This window comes from Carex rostrata, chromosome 22 (assembly GCF_964058835.1).
Source record: "Carex rostrata chromosome 22, lpCarRost1.2, whole genome shotgun sequence".
NCBI lineage: Eukaryota > Viridiplantae > Streptophyta > Magnoliopsida > Poales > Cyperaceae > Carex > Carex rostrata.
Genome location: NC_135939.1, coordinates 983412 through 1008567, shown reverse-complemented (window position 1 = coordinate 1008567; position 25156 = coordinate 983412). Strand labels below are relative to the sequence as shown.

The 25156-nt window shown below is 33.9% G+C and overlaps 4 protein-coding genes, 1 long non-coding RNA gene and 1 pseudogene across 8 annotated transcripts; 3 read left to right on the top strand and 3 right to left on the bottom strand.

The window, feature by feature from the left end:
- The first annotated feature begins 1455 nt into the window (after positions 1 to 1455).
- LOC144573727 (trans-resveratrol di-O-methyltransferase pseudogene) lies at positions 1456 to 2465 on the top strand (annotated as a pseudogene). Its single transcript, XR_013518075.1, has 2 exons — positions 1456 to 1952; positions 2091 to 2465. The product of XR_013518075.1 is annotated as a trans-resveratrol di-O-methyltransferase pseudogene (transcript).
- A 2101-nt stretch (positions 2466 to 4566) lies between these two features.
- On the bottom strand, positions 4567 to 8715 carry LOC144574265 (uncharacterized). Of its 3 annotated transcripts, none has more exons than XR_013518159.1 (7): positions 8506 to 8715; positions 8221 to 8360; positions 7259 to 7360; positions 6623 to 6700; positions 6001 to 6241; positions 5639 to 5756; positions 4567 to 5140 (listed from the first exon to the last, which is right to left on the bottom strand). It is a non-coding gene; the product is annotated as an uncharacterized LOC144574265 (long non-coding RNA). The 3 variants fall into 3 exon arrangements; XR_013518160.1 differs by having other exon boundaries at positions 6009 to 6241; XR_013518158.1 differs by lacking the exon at positions 6001 to 6241 and having other exon boundaries at positions 8506 to 8706.
- A 3430-nt stretch (positions 8716 to 12145) lies between these two features.
- LOC144574381 (uncharacterized) lies at positions 12146 to 14638 on the top strand. The gene is made up of 3 exons (XM_078324336.1): positions 12146 to 12273; positions 12731 to 13198; positions 13705 to 14638. The coding sequence occupies exons 2-3, from the start codon at positions 12772 to 12774 to the stop codon at positions 14313 to 14315; spliced, it is 1038 nt and encodes a 345-aa protein (XP_078180462.1). The 5' UTR covers positions 12146 to 12273; positions 12731 to 12771; the 3' UTR covers positions 14316 to 14638.
- Positions 14226 to 17214, bottom strand: LOC144574380 (uncharacterized). Its single transcript, XM_078324335.1, has 2 exons — positions 14657 to 17214; positions 14226 to 14311 (listed from the first exon to the last, which is right to left on the bottom strand). The coding sequence occupies exon 1, from the start codon at positions 17080 to 17082 to the stop codon at positions 14989 to 14991; it is 2094 nt and encodes a 697-aa protein (XP_078180461.1). The 5' UTR covers positions 17083 to 17214; the 3' UTR covers positions 14226 to 14311; positions 14657 to 14988.
- Positions 17215 to 19308: 2094 nt separating this feature from the next.
- On the bottom strand, positions 19309 to 20686 carry LOC144574410 (non-specific lipid transfer protein GPI-anchored 5-like). The gene is made up of 3 exons (XM_078324372.1): positions 20282 to 20686; positions 19736 to 19801; positions 19309 to 19599 (listed from the first exon to the last, which is right to left on the bottom strand). Exons 1-3 carry the CDS (start codon positions 20610 to 20612, stop codon positions 19478 to 19480), a joined length of 519 nt encoding a protein of 172 aa, XP_078180498.1. The 5' UTR covers positions 20613 to 20686; the 3' UTR covers positions 19309 to 19477.
- Positions 20687 to 21138: 452 nt separating this feature from the next.
- LOC144574411 (non-specific lipid transfer protein GPI-anchored 5-like) lies at positions 21139 to 24542 on the top strand. Its single transcript, XM_078324373.1, has 3 exons — positions 21139 to 21515; positions 24151 to 24216; positions 24338 to 24542. Exons 1-3 carry the CDS (start codon positions 21185 to 21187, stop codon positions 24454 to 24456), a joined length of 516 nt encoding a protein of 171 aa, XP_078180499.1. The 5' UTR covers positions 21139 to 21184; the 3' UTR covers positions 24457 to 24542.
- The last annotated feature ends 614 nt before the right edge of the window (positions 24543 to 25156 follow it).

The window sequence follows — 25156 nt, the reverse complement described above, 5'->3', positions numbered from 1 at the left end:
GCATCCCGTCCATATTAATTGGGTTTTTTTCTTCTTCTGTAGAACCGAAGTTTGGCATGGCGTCCTTGCGGGACGCCATGACACGATACTGTCTTCTTGTTTTTAAAATTTCTCCGCAACACTTATTTTTAATATTTTTAATATTTTTTTTCCTATGAATTAAAATCACGGTAATTTTTTGGTATGAAACTTTATTAGCTTTTCTCACAAAAATGTGTTAGGCACACAGTTTCATTAATTTGGGCTTATCATAAAAAAAAAAAGAGACGTAAGTTTTACGTGCGTATACATTTAACAATATGTTCAAGACACTTCACTAAGACATAATCAAAATTTTAGAATAACTTAAAACTGTAATAGATTTTTAGAGTTGGCACAACTTCCTATAGTTCAGGAGAAATTCCTCAATACTAGTTGTAGCAAAGCTTTCTAAACAAGGAGATATCTCAGTTGAAAACTTGAAATTACGTTTCTCGTTGGTGACAATGGTTGATTTGTAGCTTTTGTGACAATACTGTTAACGTAAAAATTTCGTACATGAACAATAGTTACAAAAGATAATTTGTATACTAAATTTCCGCAGTCCGTTTTCATGCATGAAGCCTAATTAAGTCTAACAAAGTTTTCCTCAAAAAAAAAAAAAAGTCTAACAAAGTAGGTGAATTAGGTAGGGAAGGAGAAGAAAACTGGTTTTGCTCTGGCATGCTTAGCGCCAGTGTTGTAAAATGCAGTTTTGTTTATGCATGTGAAAGGCACTGCATACTACATATGCAGATTTGTATGCGAAAGTACATATGTGGTTTTACTATGCTTTGTTATATAGATAAATTAAAACTAATTTATATCTAAATAGTTGTTTAGTCTAGTAGTTTGTACTCTTTATCATATTATAAAAGTTATAGATATTAATCTCCTCCATTGCAAAATAATTTTTAGGTTTTTTTCAAGTTTGCATAAACCGTATATGTGTCCGTATATTTAAAACTACATGAATTTGATTGTATGAGATTTTATATGCAAAAAATAATTGTATAAGCATATGCAGCTTCATATGCGGATCATGCAGCCGTATTTTACAACACTGCTCAGCGCTCTCTAGCTGCTCTCTGTCACTAGCGGCAAAAAACCTAAATTGCTCTTGGGCCTTGCCCATAAATAATTATGGGCGGGGAGAGGTTTTAGGTGTGGGGTCTAGATAAATTCTTATGAAGTAAAATCGAGCAGCTAGTAGGTCAGATGAAATTAAGTTTTTGGAATTTTTCTCTCTAAGAATTTTTTAGTACTTCTCAAATAATAATAATAATAATAATAATAATAATAATAATAATAATAATTATTATTATTATTATTGTCTACTATTTAGGAAAGCATATCTAATTATAAATCCCAAGATCTAAAATAATAATTAGTGAGATTTTGATTCATTGAATCTACCCTCTTGTTAAGTCTTATATATATAAGTACATGACATTTGGTTAGCCAAGCTTTATTTCTCTTTTATTGTGTCTTTTCTCAATCCTCTCACCTATCTATTGCTACCAAAATAATGGACAACAATGTATCTCAAGCTCAAGCAAGGTTGTGGAACATGACATTTGGTTACCTAAAAACCATGTCTCTCAAGTGTGCTCTGCACCTCGGTATTCCAGATGCAATCGACAACAATGGCCACCCAATGACTCTCAGCCAGCTCCACTCTGTTTTGGCACTTCCTCCCTCAAAGAAATCCCATCTGCAACGCCTTCTGCGCTTATTTACCCATTTTGATGTAGGAGGTGGTAGAGGAGCAATTACAGAAATTATAGCCAAAAATTTCCCCCAGGTCGTGTGCAGCGTTTTGGATCTACCGCATGTTGTAGGTGACAGTACAAATGATGGTATCGTTATTCGTTAAGTTTGTTTCAGGTGACATGTTCAATTATATTCCTCCTGCAGATGCAGTTCTTCTTAAGGTAAAAAAAGAAAATATCATTCTTATGCTTATATTATATATAATATAATTTGTTCAAAACAAATATTATATATAATACACTTTTACATATATATTGTGGGTGCCAGAATTATTTACCGATTGAAATTCATTGTTACAGTGGATTCTGTATGATTGGAGCAATGAAGATTGTATAAAGATACTGCGGCGATGCAAAGATGCAATTCCTTCAAGAGAAGCTGGAGGCAAGGTTATCGTTTTGGAAGCTGTAGTTGGATCAACATCTGCTATGATGTCAGACGAATCACAGCTGTTGCTTAATATGTTGATGTTGACAGTAACTGGAGGAGAAGAGCGAGATGAGAATGAGTGGAAAAAATTATTCATGGAAGCAGGATTTAGTTCTTACAAGATAACCCATACCGTTGGATTCATGTCCGTCATCGAGATCTACCCATAACTTTTTGTGTTTCATTCAGATCTTTGTTTTAATCATTGCCTTAGTTTCCTTGTTCTCAATGCATATGTCAGTTAATCAATCCATGGAACTTATTTTGAAGTAACAATCTATCGGATTCTTGAAATAAATTTCTTACTGAAGATAGATAGATATATCCATTGTATGAAATTGTTGTTATCTATATATAGATCTATAATCATTTTATTTTCATAGCACGGTGGCATAATTAAATTGACTGGCATTTATTAATTAGATCATTTCATTCACTACGGAGCTAACTGATCATTTCCAAGGCACAATAATTTGGAGTAAAAAAATTGGAGATAACATGCATACATATATCTTGACTTCATTTTTACGTGAGACCATAACCCCTTAAATAAATAACTGCCCACCGATGAATCAAGTTAAGTTCAAAGTCTTGTAAAGGTGTTCTACAGCCTAATTTGTTAAGGTGTTCTATATCCAAATTTTCTTTTCGGCATGAAATGAAATCTGAACCCTTTTTAAAGGATTATTTGCTCTTGTATACTTATTAAATGTTTCAATATTTTCAATTATATCCCCGCAAAAATATTAATTTTTCTTATTTCCTCATCAATAATATAACGTTCATCATTGGAATATCTCTAGTAACCAAGCTTCTAAATAGCGTTTATAGCGGTATAGCGGGGAGACAAAAAAAAAAAAAAACTTTAGCGAATAGCGGAGCTATAGCGAAAACTATTATAAATAGCGTTTTTTTATTTCAAAAATTATATTTTATATTTCTACTAATAATAAAAATGTCTTATCAAGAAAAAAATATCAAATTAATTAAGAAGTTATAATATTCATATTAAACCAATACAAAGTTCAAATTGTCATTCAAAATATCCCTAATTCAAAAACTATCGATATATTTTATATTCAAAATATACCACTACCATATATTAATGCATGATACAAAATTTAATTGATATAGTGGTATAGCCCGCACATGTTCCATTGTATTGATATAGCTTAATAAAGTAAAAAAAAACCAATCTAGATATTAAGGCCCATTAAAATTGCAAAATCATAACCCATGTAGCATAGCGGACCGCTATTACCGCTATAGCGGTCGTATCTTGATTAGCGTAGTTTTTGACCGTAGCTTAGCTTTCTGGGTTCAAAACCGCTATAGCTAGCTATTTAGAAGCTTGCTAGTAACTACAACTACTGTGAAACTAAAAGCAGAGATCTAACGAAAACCAAAGGAAGAAAAGAAAGGAGACGATAGCTTTAATATCAGCACAAGTGTTGCCATATTGCAATGCACTTCACTGTCAATGTCTATAGTGCTCTCGAATTCTCCGTATTTAGATATACATTATATTTCGCCATCATATTTAGACACTGTTAAAAGTTATGTAATTCTGATTTCAAACTTAGACACCGCCGAATTGACATTATTATCCCATCAAAAATATTGGCAACAAAAAGAAAACCAGAAGCAATATTTGCAACACCATAAATTATTACATATTATCCTATCAAATTAACTTTCGGTACATTAGTTCTTATTAGATTTAAGGAAGAAAAGGAATTGTATTGATCTTGTATGTTTGATTACATTGACGTGACGTCTCTAGGCATCTCCTACCTAAATCAACTCCTACAATTTACATCCATTATTATCGCCAATCCAAATATTAATGGGGTCTTTGAATTCCCTTTGAACGAATTCGTATTCCAATCCGAATATTAAAGGAGTCCGTACATTACAGGCGTGGATCGGAATTGGGTTCACAAAAAATATGCTTTATTACTAGGGGCTAAATTGTGAACATTTAGCAGAAATGCCAAAAACTATTTTTCTGTCAATTGAATTACTTGTATATCAGTCGAAGTTGGGCCAATTTAATTCTGCTGGATAATCCAGCATAAGTGTTATTTTCTGAAAAGTTCAGAAAAGTGATGTTATTTTATTTTATTTATTTATGTTGTATGTTATTTACAAAAATTTCGGCATTTTCTCTGTGTAATACTAAAACACCAAAACTTTAAACAGGATGACATGATCAACATGGTGCCCTGCGGCACATTTGGTCATACAAGACATCTCTGGAAACCGTAAATAAAGCGAGAGAGAGAGCACCACTTACAGCCACTGTCAAGTTTTCAAAAAAAAAAAAAAAAAAAACCAGAGAGAGACAATGAAATGATTGTATTGATCTCGTGTAAATCTTTAGTACATATACATCATGTATTTACAGCCATGGTTTACAAGTATAACAACTCTATAACAAACTAACAATTGGTAAGAGTCCTAATCAATCTTGCTTGTTTCAGTTTGACTTGGTGAAATCTTGTTTGCTCTTGTTGACTTGGTCAACACTGTGATCCTCTGTTAACCTCTCTTTGACCCTACCAAGCGCCTGAAGCTGGTTCAGGATTGGCTTCTTCGCACTCGTGGATCAAGGCAGCCAGAGGCCAAATCTGAACCAATAAGCAGCTGAAATGACACCAAAGAGGCAAGGAGGCTTCTGATAACCCCTACAAAAGCATATTGCCTCCCACCTGAACTATCAAATCGTGTATTGCGTGAATACAAGGCAATCTCTGACAGATTTCTGAGGGTGACCTTCATGGACGAGGGGATGCAACAGTTGAACAGTTTTGCTTTGAATTACTCAGTGGCTTCCATTGTCAGAGATATCACATCTCAGTCTTATCAGCAGAAGACCACTATTTTTAACTGATGGCTTCCACCTTTGCGGGCGCAGGTACTGTAAAGATTGTTATATTGTTCAGAAACCTTAAACAATTAATAGGTAGTGCATAAGAAACATGATATATTAGCGCCTTTGGTTTGTAATGAAGTGCTATCTTAATTTACTACTTTGGCCAATATTTACACCATTTTTAGGCAATTAGCTGTGGACATAGCCAGTTATTGTGGTAAAACATGCAATGAATTTTATGAAAAATAGTTTGGGTCGGATATTGCCCATAAACTTACAAATTCATACCACCATTTAACCTAATACGTCAACTATAGGAGGTCTCTACTTAAGTATATGTATTGACTTAGGATAAACTACTCAATTATTAAACATGAACATGTGCCATTTTAATTAAAGCATGCAAAAGGAATAGGCTATGTTTACAAGGATAGGCATTTACTTTTGCATCAATTTGGAAGGACCTAATTCTGATTGAAGCTAACCAGCATGTAGATCTATGATCGGCCTTTTCAATCATATAAAATAAGAGTGAAAAATTACCTGAAACCAATTGTTTTTCAGGGGTTTACTGGGCAGTCAGTCCCTCAACCACCCATGTTGCTGGAATATGCACATGAAAGGTGGAAACCCCACCACCTAGTACAATCCCCGGTACAGCCTGTTATAAATCAATAATGAAATATAAGCACCCTTATGAACTTGTAATATTGCATTGTTGTGATAAAAACAGACTACTGATGGAATTTTCTAAAGTTGTCAAGTTTAGCAAAAATAAAAAAAATCCTACATCTAAAAGTTACATCACACAAGTTTGTTCAAAACTTCCTACCTTCTGTTACAAAAAAAGGGACAAAGTAATTAGACTTGTTCCTTTCAATTAGATAGACTTGTTACTGCCTCACCTCATCACCTGCTATGTTAAATTAAATGAAGCTCTTCTTTTCATCCCTCTACATATGCAACCTATTGGTTCATCAAATTTCTTTAATATTTTTCAAATGAAGGGCCAGAAGATATCACATCATAATTAGAGTTTTCTTATTACTTACCTTATATAGGTACGAGTCTGTAAAAAAGTATTCACTCCGAAAAGTTTATATTGGCATGGGATATTTATAACCTCATTAACAAATTCCATGGAAACTGACAGAATAAAACATAAAGCAACATACAATAATTGTTTGCTTCAACATTGGAAAATGTTACAAATCATTGAAGATTTCTCTAACAGAAATCACTTTTGAGCAGGTTTTGCAGTCAAAAGAACCAAACTTGTTAAAATGTATTTCCCACAATATGAAGCATGACATTAAAGTAAATGTCGTAATTCTTGTAAGAAATATTTGCGGGAAATTCCATGAAAAAATTGACAAAATCAGGATATAATTTGGTGCCCTGTGAAATTTCAGAAACTACGGACAACAGTATCTAAATCTCGACCCCCCCGCTCCAACCCAATTACCATGAGAAATTCACAAAAACACAAAATCAAATAAAAATAATGTTTTTGTATACTTGCAGTACCTAAGAGGAACTCATATGGAACTTTGGATTGAATGGAGCCTCTTCCTCTTGAGTCGTACACGGTACATCCCAATAGCCCTAAAAACGATAACAATTTATAAGGAAGAATATTCATGTAGAATTGCTAGATAATATATGGTATCTTTTGCAGTAGAAAAAAGGAAAAAAAATCAAATATTATGTGACCAGCAGCCATCAAACTATTTTTCTAACATTATAGTTATTATAATTGTTAATTTAGGAAACTAGTTTTATCCTTTAAACTAAGAAAGAGTACAAATCATATTTCTGAACTAGTATGACAGTTCCCATCCTTACATAGGATCATTCTCAAGGTTGGTTAAAAAAGAGGGCAGGTGGTCTGGGAGAACTTAATTCTTTCCAAGGTAAAGGAATTGATTTAGAAGCTAACACTATCACCGTTAAAAATAGTATATTTCTCAGTTTATTTGTAAGAAATAAATTAAAGGCCATATATCATTAGGGAATAACTAACATCTGTATCGTATATATGGTTTGTACTTTAAACTAAGAAAATAATCAAAATGTTAGTAATTCTTAGATACCCCATGCCAAAAATATAGTAATTCTTAGTACAGTTAGTGCATTCAATAATCAGTTAATGTAAACACATACTTGCAAGGCCATTGAAATTTCCCTTCCTTTCCTAAACCACTCATGCAGAATTCAACAAAATTGCATTCTTCATGATTAAAGGCAATGCCACCTCATGTGTACCTGTATTATAAAGGTGAAAAATTATAAGATATAAGTACTATATTTGCGAAAGACCAGCAATAAAAAAAATAACATTCCAACTACTAATGAATTCATTTGGGATACTTAAATTATGAACTTCAAAATTTCTTTTGGCATAAAGTTGGTCCAGCAAACAACGTTATTTTGACTTGATCAACTAGAAATGTTGAAAAATTAATTATTAAAGATAAGGCGCGTCCAACAAATGTTTTGCTTCAACATAAGAAAGTCTTACAAGTGATAGAAGATTTCTTATGACAACAAAATCCAGATTTGACCATGCTTTGCAGTCAACAATGACTAATTTTTTATATGTTTTTTATCCATCATTAGATATAAGATATCAATGTAATACACCATCATTGAATATAAGTATATAACATACCAATGTAAGATATTATAATTTGCGTAAAGAATATTTATGGGATATAACAATTGTATATAACTCTCTTAACAGTACTTGAACAATACTTCCCATCATGAAATACTCCCAAGTAATTGACACAAAAAGATCCCATAAAATGGTAAGTTTGTAAACAGTAAGTAAATCACCAAATTTCATCTTGTTGAATCATTCAATAGCTTTACTTTTCAATTTTGAAGCAGATCTACTAGCTAAAAATTCTAATCTTGATGGCATTCTTATAAGATGTAATAAAATGACTAAATGAGAACATCGACTGTTTTTTAAAGGAAGTAGTAATGTAGTCAGTGCAGTAATACTAACTTGACTTGAATTCTTATCATGAATAACCCCTAAAAGAATAACCAATTCAGTCTTTGAATTTCAGTAACAACTTGCACACAATTAATCGTAACTCACATGGAGGCCTGATTACCTTAAAAACAGTCGGATCAGGTATACATGGAGCTGGTTCTTCGCCTCCTTTGTCTGCACACAGAACCTGATCTATCCCTTCTCTCTTCTCTGCTCTTATACAAACCCACTGAGCGATCTATTGGTCCTCTCTCTTAAGTCCTAATCGTGCAAGAAAATCAACCATCAAGGCTCTAAACATCTTAGAATTACCAACTCCATACACTGAAGCCTCACGATTTATCAAAATTCACACAAAACACATACTAGAATATCAAAATAAGAACCGGAAAAGAGCAAAATTTACCTCCTTCGAGCTTATTCTCCTGCAAGAAGAAGAAAGAGTAGCACAATTAGGCCCGATAGTAGCTCACTGCTCACAATTCCTCGCTCTCTCCGCCTTGATCGCTTGCTGCTCGCAGCTAGGGTTTTACAAGGGGATATATAAGAAGATCGAAAGAGGAAAGAAACAAAGGCGGAAGGAAAAATGGCGAAGCAAAGGTGGAATCATATCCCCTAAAGGTACTCAAATTTTGAGTTTAGATCTGGACTGTCAGATCTGTATAAGCACGAATATTGAAGGCTACCCATTCATTCCACCTGGGACCGATTTGGTCCGAATTTTGATCGGACAGTCCGGACTGAACTCAAAATTTGAGTTACTTCAGAGGTATCTGACTCGGTAGTGTTTCCGTTTTTTATTTTTTTGAGGAAAATGTTTCCGTTACGTTGGTTCGTTTGAGTGACAAGTGGCAAACCATCCCACCGCTGGCGAGGCCTCCTCGCTCGCTCTCTAACTGGGCTGTCTTTTGTTGGATCCGCATTCCGAGCCGACAGTGGACCATCGGCCCGTATTTTGGGCCCAATTGGTGTATATTCACATAATTTGTCGGATAACAAGCAGGCTGCTTTCTCTCTAATTGGTGAATATTCACAAAATTGAGCCGACAGTCAACCAAGTACCAACCCTTTAACCGTTTTTTTTTTATTTGTAACATTTTAAAAATAATAATTCAAAAAGTAGCACGGTTTTCATAGGAAAAAATCGTATACTAGAAAAAACATGGTTGTTTTCACTCAAGGGCGAATCACAGTCTCAGAACACATTTCCAGGAGTGAAATGCTTTCTAGCAGAGACGGAACTCATTTAAAAAATGAAGGTCAATTGATCTCATTTATTTTTAAAAAAAAATTATACTTATATACAATTTTCTATGTATTATAGGGTAAATGCTATAGATAGTGTAATATTGGCTCCATTCGTAGCATGAAAATTTTATATGACTGACCCTTATTCATGTTTTATTCTCATAACTTGAAAGTCTAGCTCCATCCTGCTTCCTAGCATATAGTTTAAGTATACCAGTCATCAAAAAATTGATATTTGTTTCTTTAACATCCATATTTGTTTTATATTTTGCACATAATTTTACTTCATCATAAAATAAAACATCAATGCATCAGAAAATAAAAGCATTAATTTTCTCACGACAGGTATTCTGCTTATATGACAAAAATCGATTTTCTCAAAAACAATATTTTATTTCTTTTACATTGATGATCTATTTCTGATATTTTAGCATAATTCTTGTCATAAGAAAATCAATGTTTTACTTCATCATAACATTGATATTTGTTTCGTTTATTTAAGCATAATTTTACTTCATAAAAAAAATAAAAACATTGATGTATCGTAAAATGAAACTTCGATGTCAAAGAAAGAAAATATTGATTTTTATTATGTCAAGTGTTCTTCTTAAATAAAAGAAATAAATCATTAACGTAATATCTTTATTTTTGGAGTAGGAGTAGATTACTACTTGTGAATAATTTTCCAATTTATCCACAGGTTTGAAAAAGTCCACATCTTCTTTTAAATAATTCACAAATTCTTGTGCCCTATATGTCGGATCATGACACTTAAAATATTAAATAAAGTTGTTATGTATTTCAAAGAGAAGGAATCGTAAGATATCCAAAGATCGAAGCTTTGCTAAAGCAATCAATACCTTGTTAGAAGTTAATTTAGTAGTTAACGATTTAAATTCTAGTGAAAAGGTATCACGTGAGAGGTTGCAGATTTAAAATATAAATAAAAATTTATTATAAATCGATATTACAATTATAGTTGGATCGCTTTACCTTTTAATTTTATATGTAGAAAATAAATCTTAACTTCAAACATAATTTCAGCTAGCTAGGTATAAGACATGGCAGTAATTAATTAATCACCTCCCTTCCAGGTGCTCCATTCTTTAAAAATAGCACCTAATAATTTGTTGATTGCGACTCAAAACTATCAGTTTCCAAAAACCGTTCGTATCATGTAGTAGAGAATGTTCGGAGACTCCGAATTGAATCCGAAGGGCACCACCGAATGGAATCATCAGCAGCATCAGAGGGGCCCATAATTAATAAACTGCCCTAGGAAATGGACACATCCCTTTACGCATAACCCTTGCTGGGAACTGAACTTGTGACCTTTACATGCATGCAAGGGACCGGGTACAAATATTTTATTATTATTCCATAGCAAAGGCATTAAATTGTTAACGGGACCTCATCACGATGTGGAGAGGGGACGTAACAGTAACAGTAACAGTAACGGGAGAGGCATATGAGGCCGTGTTCATGCAGCTGGTCCAGCGCAACACGAGGCCCCTCAGGCGCTGGCCACGTAGTGCAGCATCAGCCGAGCATGCCGAGCAACCCGTTCTAATACTTCGGCTGCCGTAACTGCCGTTTATGACCCAGCCCAACTTTTCATGTTCAACAACAGTCAACAGGTCTTTGTATCTGGTGATCTTCTGTGGATCTTACTCTCTTTTTCTGCAAAATTTTGTGTGGTATTTTTTTGTTTCTAATTTTTGTATGGGGATTTCAATAGTAAGATTTAAGTTCTTTTGAATTATAAGTGATTTTTTAATTTGGCATTCATCCAAATGATCATAAGTAAAATTTTAGCAGCTAAGTATATATGTTTTCTTCCGATTTTTTTTTTTTTTATATATATAACAAATATCGGCAATACGCATCACTTATTCGATTGTGTTACAAAGACGCGGGAAATTGAGCTGCTATATTTGATTCAATTTTTTTTGCACATTAAGCATATGTATAATTACGTTAAATGTAAAATTTATATTCACTTAATATAATATTTTTCAATTACTTCTTAGCAAAATATGAATAGATGATGGATTATTATCTTATATATACGAGCTAACTTTTTTTCACTCATTTTGAGCCTTAATTTACTATATGAAAAGTTATCTTAATTTATTTGTTTTCTTCTAATAGCATTTATTCCCCTGTCACGTGCACGTTTAATTATCAAATTTACTGAGTTTTTTTCGCTACACAATATGTAATAAATGCCGATATAATACTTTGTTTATTCCGATTAATTAATTACTATCCATTAAATTTTAAAAAGTTTAATTAACTTCAAATATATATATAACTTGTTTCGTAATACGTAAAAACTCGATCAAATTTGGATTCAATTTCTACACAGGACAATCCTAATTAAGTTGGTGCACATCTTTTTATTACTACCCAATTCATTACCAAATCAACGAAAACGAAAAATATATATACACTAGTGACTATTTTTAAACCTTTTTTATATAGAAATTGCAACATTCCGCAAGGCCACAAACTTGAAAAAGTGACAGGGAGCCTCTTTATGCAGAGGTTGAAAAGGCCGGGTGGCAATAAGCAGTAGTCCACGACATCACCATGCATGCTCACCGTGCTTCTCTCTCCTCTCTCTCTCTTCTCTTGACACGAGTTTCCCGCTCTCTCTCTCCAGCTTCCCCTTTATAAATTCCAACCAACTGAAACACGGACTCCACGTATCTAGGCCTTTAACACCTGTCCTCTCTAAAAAAAGGAAATACGTTACAAGAGAGCCTCTGTTCCTACTATTATCTCTCTCCATCATTTCGCCAGACCCAAAGGAGTTGTGTGCACGCATATAATATACATCTGTGGGCGTTGTAACCATGGTGCATAGTGTTGGCCATCGCAGTTATATGAGTAATATATACACATAGAGATCATCTTTCTAAAGGTATGCTAGTACTGTTGATGCATGCTTGCCAAAGATATACTAGGGTTGATGTAAAAAAAAAAAAAGATATACTAGGGTGCAGATATATACATCTTTCTAAATTTGAAAGAGGAGCATTTATATTTGGTTAAAGTTGTTTGTTGCATAGGTTATGGATCTAACTTTTTCCCTAAATATTAATTAGTTCTTCCAAACAGACAAGTTTATTATTTTATGCTAGCTCTTAGTGAGCGAGAGTGGTGTTAGTTACTTTAGCTGGTTGCCTCTCATTTCATCTAATATTAAGTCGATATGTTTATCTTGTTCTTATTATTTTATTATTGTATTTGTTTTCGTTCTCTTTTGTCCATCCTAGCAAGTATATATATATGATGTTATCGAGCCAGTACCATTCCTAGCTAGTATTGTAATGTATTGATTCTTGGACTTGTGGTTCAATTGTACGTGTTCTATGCAGATAATTAAAGATCAATCAATATTTATCATCAAACAACTGAGATGGCTTCACAAGAAGCAACCAGCAGTGTGAAAGTTGGTAAAACGACCGAGCATCGAATGGGCTCCAACACTGAACTACTTGCCATTGATGGCAATGAACCCACAACACTGCTCGTGTTGTGCGGTGACAAAGTTGATTCGATTCAAGCATTCCGCTCGGGGGATTTCTCTGTAAACATGGTGAGAGTCAATAGTAGCAAGCCCATAAGCTTGCTGACATGCATGGTAGGTGATCATCAATGGATGCTAGCAAAAGATTCTCTCGTGGCATCAGTGGGGGAGAGGAGGTTTGTTTTCGGGCTTCCTGGTTTCTTCTATGGGATGGAACTCGGTAGTGGAGAGCAAGAGCAGAAATATGAAACTTTGGGGGGCATATTTGCGAGATTCTGTGCCTACCAAGATCTCACTCAGATGGAACCTAGTGAAGGTGCCATTTTCTCTCTTTTTATTTTTCCTTCAGTTACCATCTTCCTTTGCTAGGTCAAGTAGGTTAAGGAGTTCGCCAGATCCATTATACTATAACTAATAACTAGTCATTTTGAGTGTACGGGGCTTCAGTGGAAATGAGATATGCGTCTGTAATCTGTATGCTATGTTAATTTGGAGATGATCTATAATGCAGCAGCAACATGAAATAAAACCTAACAGGAAATTTTGCCTATAGTTGGATTGACAAAATCTGATGATTTACCAAAGAAAACACCTTAAAATAAATGCTACAAAAATTCAGGGTAGCCTTTATTAAAAGTTAAAACTAAGAAAGCAAACTGTGTACAGTGTTGGTATGAAAACAGAATCTGCAATTAATTGATATTGTTTCAAATTTGGGAGTAATACATAGAAAGGTTATCTAAAAAATGTAACAATTGATTTGCAGTATGATTTCAATTAACTCCTAGTTTTTTTTTTTTTTTTTTTTTTTTTTTTTTTCAGGTCCTGATGATTCGACAAATCCAGAAAATGACCCGTGGATTGCCGCTTACAATAAAATTCAGAAGCTTACAAACTGGAGAGCAACCACCTTTGGCGCTCCAAAAACCATACCCGACTCGACCCCAAGTGACCTGACACTCTATAATAAGATGGAGAGAGCTGTCAGAACATCTGCTGTGGTTAAACTGCTAAGCCATTCCCTCCTGACTGGAGCTCTCCATCCCTCGAAGCATATTCAAACTGGTCCCACAAACACAGAGACAGTGGCCTTTCCGACCATGTGGGTCGTCTCTGATCTGCTAAATGCACTGGAGACTGGTCGAACAACTGCGATTCGAGCAGTGCCCGGTGTTCATGATGGTACGGAATGGTGGCAAGTGAATGTGGAGGGGTTGATGTTTCTTCTAAGAGTGATGCGTGCTTTTGGGGCGAAGGCCGCAATGTCAGATACAAAGAGAAAGAGGGATGACGAACGAGGTGATGAAAGGCAAGAGAAAAGGGGAACCGGTGGTTCAAAGTCGGAATTAATTGGAGGTGGCCGCTCAAAGAGGCCACCCTGTGGTGGGTTGTCTCAGATGACGGGTTTAAGAATTGGTACCTGTGGCAACTAGCAATAGCATTTAGTTAGTGTTAGCCTGTTAGGTAATGATTTTAGCTTGTTAGAAAGATCGGAGGGGGATTAATGATGTAGTCCCAGCTTGTCAGGAAACAAAAGCTTGTGTTAGCGTCTCTCTGTGTGTATTCATTTGTGTTAATCTGTGTGTCGGTGTGTCAGTGTGTTAGATTATCAGGAGATAATGTGTGTCATATCCATCTAATTAAGGTGGTACCATTGTAATCTGTAAAATGATAAAATTTCAGCCTCAGATTCCATAATGTACCAGGTTCCTTATTTATGGGGAGACTAGAGAATAAAAACAGCCAGACATCAAAACAAAAAGAATATTATTACCATTTGTACTGTCAGATATGATCAACTACCTGCATACACCCGTATCTGATAGCTCACATAACCTCAACATTCATCTAGAAACCGTAATGTGATCAGCCTAAATATCAGCAGATAAACGTGAAAATACAAATAAATTGTGTCATCTATTCATGAAATAGGGTAAAGTGAAGTATCAGCATTCAGACACCACCTAGGAGTGAATCCGTTTGCCATGTAGTAAGAACATTTATGATCAAAATGCATCCATTCCCTTTGATTTACATCAACTAGAAGCTTTGAATTCATGCGTCCGGTAACAAACACCAGCTTACAAACACGTATTGATAAATCAGTTAAACCAGCCTTTCCTTGCCTCGTATAAACACATTATCAGTAAAATAGTTGTCCATGCTTATTGGCACAAAACCATCTCTTACCATATCATTGTATAAATTGAGCGCCTTTCCGACACTGCGGCTGGTACAGTATCCATGAATTAACATACTGTATACTGATGCATCAGGTTTCCACTTCCTATCTAGCATTACTTGAAACACCTTCTCTGCTTCATCCATCATACCATTCTTACAGAATCCCTTCAAGAGGGTTACAACACTCTGGAATCCTGCTTCGGCACAATGTCCTACTAGTACACTGTAGGTAGCACTATCATGCACCAGCTTTTCGTCGTTCACCTTATTTAGCAATCTTTCTGCCTCTTTATTTATTAATCTTTCTGCCTGTTTTATACGGGCTAACTTACCAAGGCCAAGTATGAGCACACTATATGTGACATCTTCTGTCAGTATTCCTTTCTTAGTCACCTTATCATGAAGAAGCATAGCGCTTTTCATATCGCCATTTTTGCAGTAACCATCTATCAGACCTGTGTAGGTTATCTTGTCAGGTTGAAAGCCTGACTCAAGCATTTCATCGAACACGTTCTGTGCATTACCAGGTCTGCCTGCATCACAGAACGCACGAACAAGCAAAGTGTATACGGCTTCAACAGGCTTTATACCTTTTCCTAGCATTTCTTTGCTAAGCTCAGAAGCCCTATCCAAGTTACCATTTCTGCAATATCCACTTAATACTGTTATCCAAGTGAAAACATCAGGTTTGATCCCTCTCCCCTCCATCTCCTTAACTGTTTGCATGGCCTCATTCATGTGGCCTAAAATGCAATATCCATTGATAAGAGCATTATAGCCCCCAACTGACGGTTTAATTCCACTTTTCTTAATCTCAGCCATGGCCAACAGCGCATGATCTGTAAACCCCTTCTTGCAAAACCCATTAACAATTGTTGCAATTGTAATCTTATTAGACCTAATACTTCTTCTACGCATCTCTGACAAAAATTCCAATGTCCTCGTCAGATCACCGGCTTTACATGTGGCATTAATGAGAGAGGTGTAAGAGACAACATTAGGGGAAATGCCATGCAAAGCCATCTCCCGATGCAACAGCTGAGCTTGATGCATATCCCCTGTTTTGCAGTAGCCATTTACAAGGGTGCTATAAGAGATACTATCAGGAGACAACCCTCTTCGACGCATTTTGTCGAGCAAATTGCGTGCACCTCTCATTTTTTCTTGCTTGCACAGTCCATTGATGAGCACGTTATAAGTAACTAAATTAGGCCTAACATTCTTTTCCATACTCCTAAACAGCTCAAAAGCTTTATTAATGTTGCCAGATTTGCAGTTCCAATGAATAAGTGTGTTATATGTAACAACATTAGGTGAACACCCAACACGTTCCATTTCGTAGAGACAATTTAATCCACGATCTAATTCACCCCGAGCACAATACACACGAATCAAGATGTTATACGAATACACATTTAAAGTTACACCTGATCGTGTCATTTCAGCAAGAAATGAATCAACTTTGCCAATGAAAAATCGGGATCGAAACATGCAATCAAGAATTGAATTGCAGGCGAAGAGAGAAGGCACAAAGCCAGCACCTTTAACAAGCGAGAATGCGGAGAGTGCATTAGAAAGGTTATTCAGAGAGGAATAAGATTTTATTAACAGGTCGAAGGCAATAGAGAGGGATGGGAGAGGGGGGGTGAGAAGGGAGAGAGAAGAAGAGAGTGTATCGGATATGGAGCGAAGAGGGAAAGAGACTGCCAGGTGGCGGGAGATGGTGATAGCGGAGTGGTGGTGGCGGTACCGACAGCGAAGGAGGAAGGTGATGGACAGGAGGGGTAGGGAAGAACGGAAGAAATAGAGGCGGCGAGGAGCCCAGCTGAGGAAAGAGAGGAATAGGCTACGATCGGATTGTGTTAGAAGAAGGGTTTGAACGGTGGCTTCAGGTGTAAAGTGAGGAATCAAGCGAGTGAGGCGACGGCCAGTGATTAGATGGTATATGGTAAACTCGGCGACAAGTCGGTGGTGGTAAGAGGCGGAGGAGGAGGAGGAGCTGGGGCTGGCCGCCATAGCGGTAGCGGTTTACCAGATGATTCAGGACTGGTTTTAGGGAATTCATATCACAACTATTATCACCTAATGTACCTCAAATTTGAGTTTGAATCCGGACCGTCTGATCTACTTTAGCACGAATAATTAAAGATGTCGTGCACTCCATTTTTAATCAGATTGGTCCGAATTCATACTCACAGACTCGTATATTTTTTAGGGGTGCAAAAGCATAAAATATATTCAATTCGAATTTATTTTCATATTCATTTTTATTTTTTAAGCATATATTTTAAAATACGAATTTGAACGTGAATATGAATGCTCTCTGATTTGGGTATTAAATAAATAATAATACAATTGACAATTCAAATGCTAAAACAATAGAGATATAAATACAAATGATCGAATATTAAAAATTAAAACATCACGTGTTTTATCAAATCAAAAAAGAAAAAAAGGAAATATACATAGTACAATTAGGGCCTGTTCGACAGCCTAGGGAATAGGAATGGATATAGAAATTGAAAATTTTGAACTGGATTTTACTGTTCACATGGAAAAAAAAAATTCAATCTGAGTGAATTTTTTTTTTCCCACGTGAACAATACTTTCGGGATTACTGCCGAACAGGGCCTTAGAATGTTTTTAAGCTCGTCAAACTATTTATGAGCTTACTTCTAAATTTTATCAAATTAACTTTGAACGATAAATATAAACTAACATCGAACGATGAATATAGACTGTTAAAACTTTTTTTACGTTAAATTTATAAAATTTTGAATTAATTTAGTACAAAGTCAAGTGATAAAAAATAACAAAAATGTGGGCATTAAAAACTTATAAAATTCTCCTTTACAACTTGACTTTATATTTACTTTACACTGAATTAAGTCGAATGTTTATAAATTTAACATGCAAACACATCACTTGTAAATTAGATCGGTTTTAATGTTTGAATTCGTTATTTGAAGTCCTTTCGATAGATTTTGAATTTAAGCTCACCAGAGAACTTGGTGAGCTTACAAGCACCCTAGTTCTATTCAATACGTATAACAGTAGAATTAGGATGTTATTGAGTTTACATCCAAAATCTATTAAATTGGCTTCAAACAATAAATCCAAATTGTTAAAACCGATATACTTAACGATTTGCGTGTTTAATGCAAATTTATAAATTTTCAAATAGATTTTGTAAAAGTCAAGTGATCAAAATATGATGAAAAAATGAATACACTAAAATTAACTTATAAACCTTTTTTTTTTTCAAACGCTCGACTTTACACTAAATTAATTTGAAAATTTATAAATTTTGCATGTAAACACATCATTTGTAAAGTAAATCGGTTTCAATTTATCGTTTAAAATTAATGCGATAGATTTGAGAATTAAGCTTACAGAAAACTTGATGAACTTAAGAACACCCTCGTTCTACTCTACATATTAGGTTAACTTCTAAACCTACAGAATGACTTAATAAAAATTCATGAGTAATATGTTTATATTTAAAATTTATAAATTTTTGAATTAATTTAACATAAAGTTAAGTGTTAAAAAAAGATTTATAAGTTATTTCTAATACGTTTTTTTTTCATCGTATTTTGTCTGCTTGATTTAATAACTAAATTAATTCAAAAATTTATTAACTTGACATGTAATTAAATTTAATAAGTTTTGAAGTTGAGCTCACCAAAGAAGTGATGAGCTTAAGAACACTCTAGTTCTACTCTTGTATGTATATTATTAAGATTAACATAATATTTTCATGATAAATTTATTAGTTGCAAAATCATATATTAACTAAAAAAATAGTTGTTATGCGTTGTTAGTCAAAACATATAACAAATTATAAAGATTAATAAAAGATGAAATATGCTGCAATTGAGTAATTAGTTCTAAACGATTATTGGATTAGTAATTTTGATTCAATTTAATTTGTATTGAACTTGGTTCTATTTTGAATAGCTAATTCACTTTTTCTAAAAAAAAGGTATAAAAATTATAAATTGGATTGTAATAAAATTTTATATTATAATTCAAAACTAAAATAAAACCGTATCCGTTAAAAAGTTACCCTTATCCGAATCCATATTGTATATTTGTATGTATCAATTATCGGGTAAAATATGAATACAAACGGATAATAATTATAATATCCAATCCGTTAACACCCCTGCTTTTCAATAAAAAATAAAATTACTGCTATATATATATTTAAACAATGTCGGGAACATGCGGAGCTATATATTTATTCAAAGTTAACAAATTAAGCAAATTTAATCAATTAACCACAGAAATTACACAATATTCTCTCACAGAAACACATAAAGTACACAACATGCTCATAAAAATGACATCATCTATATATAATCTAGGAAAATATAAATAAATCATAAAAAACAGACTAAATATATGTTTAACCAATCCTGGCGATGGAAGCTGCGGCAAGAAGCGCAAGGAAGAAAATGAAATTGGGTTTCTGAGAAGTTGTGCCAGAACCCATTACAGTATTTGGCACATCCTTTGATCCAGTGTTATCTGCATGAGGTAAAAAATCATAATGTTATTTGCTTAAAGAAATTAAAGATGAAATTACCAAGGAAAAAACTATTTATTAATTTTGAGTTATAATTGTATCTATCTAAAATTAAATTGAAAGATTTTTTATGGCTACCTGTTTGAGGGTTTTGCGTTGATGGTGTCGATGACGGAGTCGCTGCAGCCGGTGAGCCCCCATTAGCTGTTATATAAGTTCATTGTGTGGTGAATCAATAATGAACAATCTTTAAATTAATTCATTCAACCTAGAATTCATGTACAGTACAAAAATTCTTAGTTTCTTTTCAGTTCTGCTTACTAAGGATTCTGATGTGAAGCAGAGCAAGAACAATGTAAATTAAATGGAAATAACCAACCAAAATTCTCTCTCTTAAAACAATACCAAACTTTAACATGTAATTAATTGATTATAACAATAAAAGAGTGAGGTCATGGTAATAAGCATATTACGGATGATCAATCCATACTATGAATTTATATCTCTATTTTTAAAGTCCAAACAGTCAATCCAAATAGTTAAATATAATGTCTATATGAAAACATATTTGGAAACCAAATTTTACATTTTTCAGGATTTTTTTTACTATTTCTTTAGATAAATAGAAAAAAAAAACTTAATTTTAAAATTCAGGATCATCCGTGATCTGAAAATTCTACTTACTGTTGCATTTACTGGCAGATGGTGTCTGAACCTTACACGCACCAGGCAGTGCCAGTGCCCTCGTTTGGTTAATCGTCACACCGAGAGAACTAGATGATCCACCATTTAAAACTGAGCATAGGCATTGCGGCTCAGACTTTACAACCGACCCCAGTTGGGAGCAGCACGAGCCAGACGGGGTTGTGTCGTTGCCACCGATATAGTTCAAGCAAGGGGAGAGGCCAAGCAAGGCAGAGGTGCAACTGCTACTTGATTGCGCATTTGTGCTGATTGCAAATAATGTGGTAATGAAGATAGTTGCTAGGAATGCAAGGGAGAGGTGTTGAGACATTTTTGTTCTGGTTTTCTTTTCTTTTCTAAAAAAAAATCTGATGTTTGGGTTTTTTTTGGGAAACTTGATGGATTGTTTTGGAAAAACCAGAGGAGCAGAAGATGTTATATAAGGAAATTATATTAATTTCTGGGTGAACCACTTCTCCTACTTTGTAACGAATTGTTTGACTGTGATTAAAATTACAAAAGTTCTAAATCAGAGGTTTGACATTTGACTATGATCTTCAATGGCGGGATCTCAAATTGTAATGTATGTGGTTCAATTTCAAAGTTTGCAAAACAATGAACCACACACATCGCTAAATGAGGTTCCGCCATAGGAGATCATAGTCAAACCTCTGATTTAGAACTTTAAATAGTGCAATTTTAATCACAGTCGACAAATAATTCGTTACTAAGTAGGAGGAGCTGTTCATCCATAAAGCCACACTTCACCACCAGTCACATCATTAATTAATTAATATAATTTCCTTATATAATCCCTATCGCTCCCCTGTTTTTCCATAACAAACCAAGAAGTTCACCGAAAACAACCAACCAAACATCAGATTTTGTTTGAAAGACACAAAAATGTCTCTAAACCTTACCCTTTCATTCCTAGCAACCATCTTCATTACCATATTATTTGCAATCAGCACAAATGCGCAATCAAGTAGCAGCTGCACCTCGGCCTTGCTTGGCCTCTCCCCTTGCTTGAACTACATCGGTGGCAATGACACGACCCCATCTGGCTCGTGCTGCTCCCAACTGGCGTCGGTTGTACAGTCTGAGCCACAATGCCTATGCTCAGTTTTAAATGGTGGATCATCTAGTTCTCTCGGCATTACGATTAACCAAACGAGGGCACTGGCATTGCCCGATGCTTGTAAGGTTCAGACACCATCTGTCAGTAAATGCAACAGTAAGTAGAATTTTTTTATCGCTGTTTTCTGATAGTCCTGATTTTTTAGATCAATTGATTCTTTTATCTATCTAAACAAATAGTTAAAATTTTTTTTAAGAAAATGTAATATTTGGTTTTCAAATTTATTTACATATGTAGATCATATTTAAAAAAGATGGTCCTAAATTTTTAGATCAATTGGTTTTTCTATCTATCTAAAAAATAGTTAAGAAATACTAAAAAAAAATGTAATATTTAGTTTTCAAATATATTTTCATATGGTCATCATAATTAAAAGTTCAGATGGAAGCGTCTAATTGTCTACAGACTTTTGTCCACCATTTGTCCACATATTTGACTTGCGCAAATACTGTAAAACTACTTCTACATGCTGTATAATTATACAATATATCACATAAAATATATCAGTTAATCACAAAACATCCAGCAACTATTTGAAGTGGTCCCATGATAGTTAGAAACAGACTGCAACTTGCACAACAGGACAAGAAAATGTACTTTCAAACTGTACTTTCGGAAATTACAGTTATAGGAAGTTATTGGCAGTTAGTGTTAGTTATTAGCAGTTATTTTGACAAAAAACATGATAAAAAGACAAAATTAAATTTTTCGAATAATTTTTTTTTCTTTTTTCTCTATTTAATGAACACACAAATAAATCATTAAAATAATGAATATTGTAAAATAGACCACTTCAACTGTAAAAATAAAATGTACAAACTATAAAATTGCAGACATACAAAATTCACATATGAAAATGATAAAATAAAATGTTAAAAAATATTAATTTTCAATACTGTAAAATTATCAAGTTAAACTGTGAAAATAAAAGGTAAAAACTATAAATTTACGAAATTGTAAAATTAGCAGATGAACACAATTAAACAAAAATTAAAAAAATATGAATTTTCAATACTGTAAAATAGTCAACTAAAACTGTGAAAACAAAAAGTAAAAACTATAAATTTACAACATTGTAAAATTAGCAAATGAAAACGATTAAATACAATTTAAAAAATATAAATTTTTAATACTGTAAAATTGTGAACTTAAACTATGAAAACAAAATGTACAAATTATAAAATTTTAATAATGTAAAATTAGCAGATGAAAACGATAAAAAAATGTAAAAAAATATAAAATTTCAATACTGTAAAACTGTTAACTTAAACTATAAAAACAAAACGTACAAACTACAAAATGTCAATACTGTAAAATTGGTAGATGTAAACTATAAACCAATTGAATGTATACATCATCCAGAACATCAAAAATAAAAAGTGAAAAAAAATAAAAACTATAATACTTCAATACTGTAAACTGACTTATGTTAACTACAAAGATAACAATTACAAACTATAATACATAATACATCATTGTTCAATAAAAAAATAACAGTTCAAAAGCATATGTTTAACACAACCATAACATTCAGCACACAAATATATCTGTCAAATAGCAAATGATTTTCGCCGCTGCTCTTCAATCCAAATCGCAAACGATGAAGATCAGAGATGATTCATTGTGTTCTTCTTTTGAAAATGAAATCAAATATTGTAAAATAAAATATCGAATCATGTAAGTTCTTAAATCAAAAAATTCAAATCGATGACATTACAAAAGCGATCTATGTAATGTTGAATTCAAATATCAAATTCAAAATAAAAAATTTAAATCAGACATTGAGATAAAAAATTTACAAAATCAGATGAAATCGATAGCTAATCTGTTAGAACAGATTAGATCAGCTTCAAAGTAAGATGTGATCGTAATCGGGATCAGATCCGATCACCGTCGGTTCAATAGAATAATTCAGATTTCCACTAAGAAGAGGCTCAGATGTGATCGTAATCCTGCCAGTAAGATTGCATATAGTTCATATTTCCACGAAGCTGAATAGAATAATTCATAAAAAGTAGCGCCTCATGGAAACGAAGAAAAAAATACGAATAGGTGGCAATTTAAAGCGGCCAAGAATTAAGTGCCGCACAATGGATTCAAGAATCAGGTTGGAGATCTGTTAGAGAGAAGGCCGTTGAGGGGAGGCTGTCAGAGGAAAGACAGTCGACAGGTCGAGTCTAGATCTTCCTCGGCGCCGGCGAACGGTGGACTGGTGTGTCACCACCACGAAAGGATGACGCCCCGCAGGCAAGAGAGAGATGGAGACTAAGTTTTGCAACTTGCGTAAGGAATTATAGGAAAATGAAATAGAGACAAAGGTCGTTAAAGACAGTTGAACCAGATAATGGATAAGATTGTGGACAAATGATGGACAAAGACCTTTTCTCTATTACCATAGCCTCACTCTTTTCTTATTATTAATCTCAGTAATTACATGTTACAGTTTGGAGTATTTTTTTTTTTTTTTATGAAAGAGAACTATGATTGGTTAATTCCATTTAATTTTGGAGCTAATCATTGTTCTTGCTCTGCTTCAAATCAGAATCCTCAGTAACAGTAAGCAAAACTGAAATAAAAATAAAAAAAGAGCGCAATTGTTGAGTAATTTTGTTTTGGTGTGTGCGGTTTTAGTAATTGCCCATGGTTTTTATACTGTACATTAATTCTATGTTTAATAAATTAATTTCAAGATTGTTCGTTATTGATTCGCCACAATGAACTTACATAACAGCTAATGGGGGCTCACCGGCCGCAACGACACCGTCATCGACACCATCAAAGCAAAATCCTCAAACAGGTAGCCATAAAGAATCTTTCAATTTAATTTTGATAGAGACAATAACTCAAATAGCGTTTTACTTTGGTAATTTTATCTTAATTTTCTCTGAGTAATTAACATTATGATTTACTGCATGCAGATAACACTGGATCAAAGGATGTGCCTAATACTATAGTAGATTCTGGCTCAACTTCTCAGAAACCCAATTTCATTTTCTTCCTTGTGCTTCTTGCAGCGTCCATTGCCAGGATCGGTTGAACCTACATTTATTTGTATTTTCCTATGTTACAGATGATTAAATTTTTATGAGTACGAGATGTTAGTTTCCCCCCTTTTTGTCACCTGTGTGAATTTCCTTGTAATTTCTTTGATACAGACGATATATATTTATAGCATTCTTTTGTTAAAATTTTACATTATAGAGCTTCTTGTGAGCTTAACTTTGCCCTCTCCTTTACCGAAAAATCGAGAATTCAAACTCCTCTCATGACTTTGCAATTTCTTTAAAGATCCTTTTTTTTTTTTTAAAAAAAAAGAAGAAAAAAACTTAGACCTCTCCCGAGATATCTCAACTTTTGAATTGATACGTGTACAAATCTGAACCGTTGAGTACTACTCTCGAAGCAATTCATTTCCTATTACTACATTCTTGCATTTAAATAGACGCCGTTTAAAATATGACTCGTATATCTATCAACTCAAAAGTTTAAGATATCTCCAGGGATATATATTCCCCCTCCCCCATCCAAAAAAGATAAAAAGGATACACACACACACACTGACACACATACATATGTAATAAAATAAAATAAAGCAAACTAGCAACTCAAATATTTTGACGCTGTCTGATCACCTTCAATTTGGTTAGATTGCTGATGTATCAGGAATTCTAATTAGCACAGCAGAGGCTTCAGGCTTTAATATCTTTTAGCAAACTAGTAACTTTAATATATTACTT

Coding starts and splice junctions, on each gene's coding strand:
- LOC144574380 (XM_078324335.1), bottom strand. CDS start 17,082: ATGGCGGCCAGCCCCAGCTCCTCCTCCTCCTCCGCCTCTTACCACCAC.
- LOC144574411 (XM_078324373.1), top strand. CDS start 21,185: ATGTCTCTAAACCTTACCCTTTCATTCCTAGCAACCATCTTCATTACC. Junction 21,516..24,150: donor ATCTGTCAGTAAATGCAACA/GTAAGTAGAATT, acceptor CTTACATAACAG/CTAATGGGGGCTCACCGGCC. Junction 24,217..24,337: donor AAAGCAAAATCCTCAAACAG/GTAGCCATAAAG, acceptor TACTGCATGCAG/ATAACACTGGATCAAAGGAT.
- LOC144574410 (XM_078324372.1), bottom strand. CDS start 20,612: ATGTCTCAACACCTCTCCCTTGCATTCCTAGCAACTATCTTCATTACC. Junction 19,802..20,281: donor ATCTGCCAGTAAATGCAACA/GTAAGTAGAATT, acceptor CTTATATAACAG/CTAATGGGGGCTCACCGGCT. Junction 19,600..19,735: donor AACGCAAAACCCTCAAACAG/GTAGCCATAAAA, acceptor TACCTCATGCAG/ATAACACTGGATCAAAGGAT.
- LOC144574381 (XM_078324336.1), top strand. CDS start 12,772: ATGGCTTCACAAGAAGCAACCAGCAGTGTGAAAGTTGGTAAAACGACC. Junction 13,199..13,704: donor TCAGATGGAACCTAGTGAAG/GTGCCATTTTCT, acceptor TTTTTTTTTCAG/GTCCTGATGATTCGACAAAT.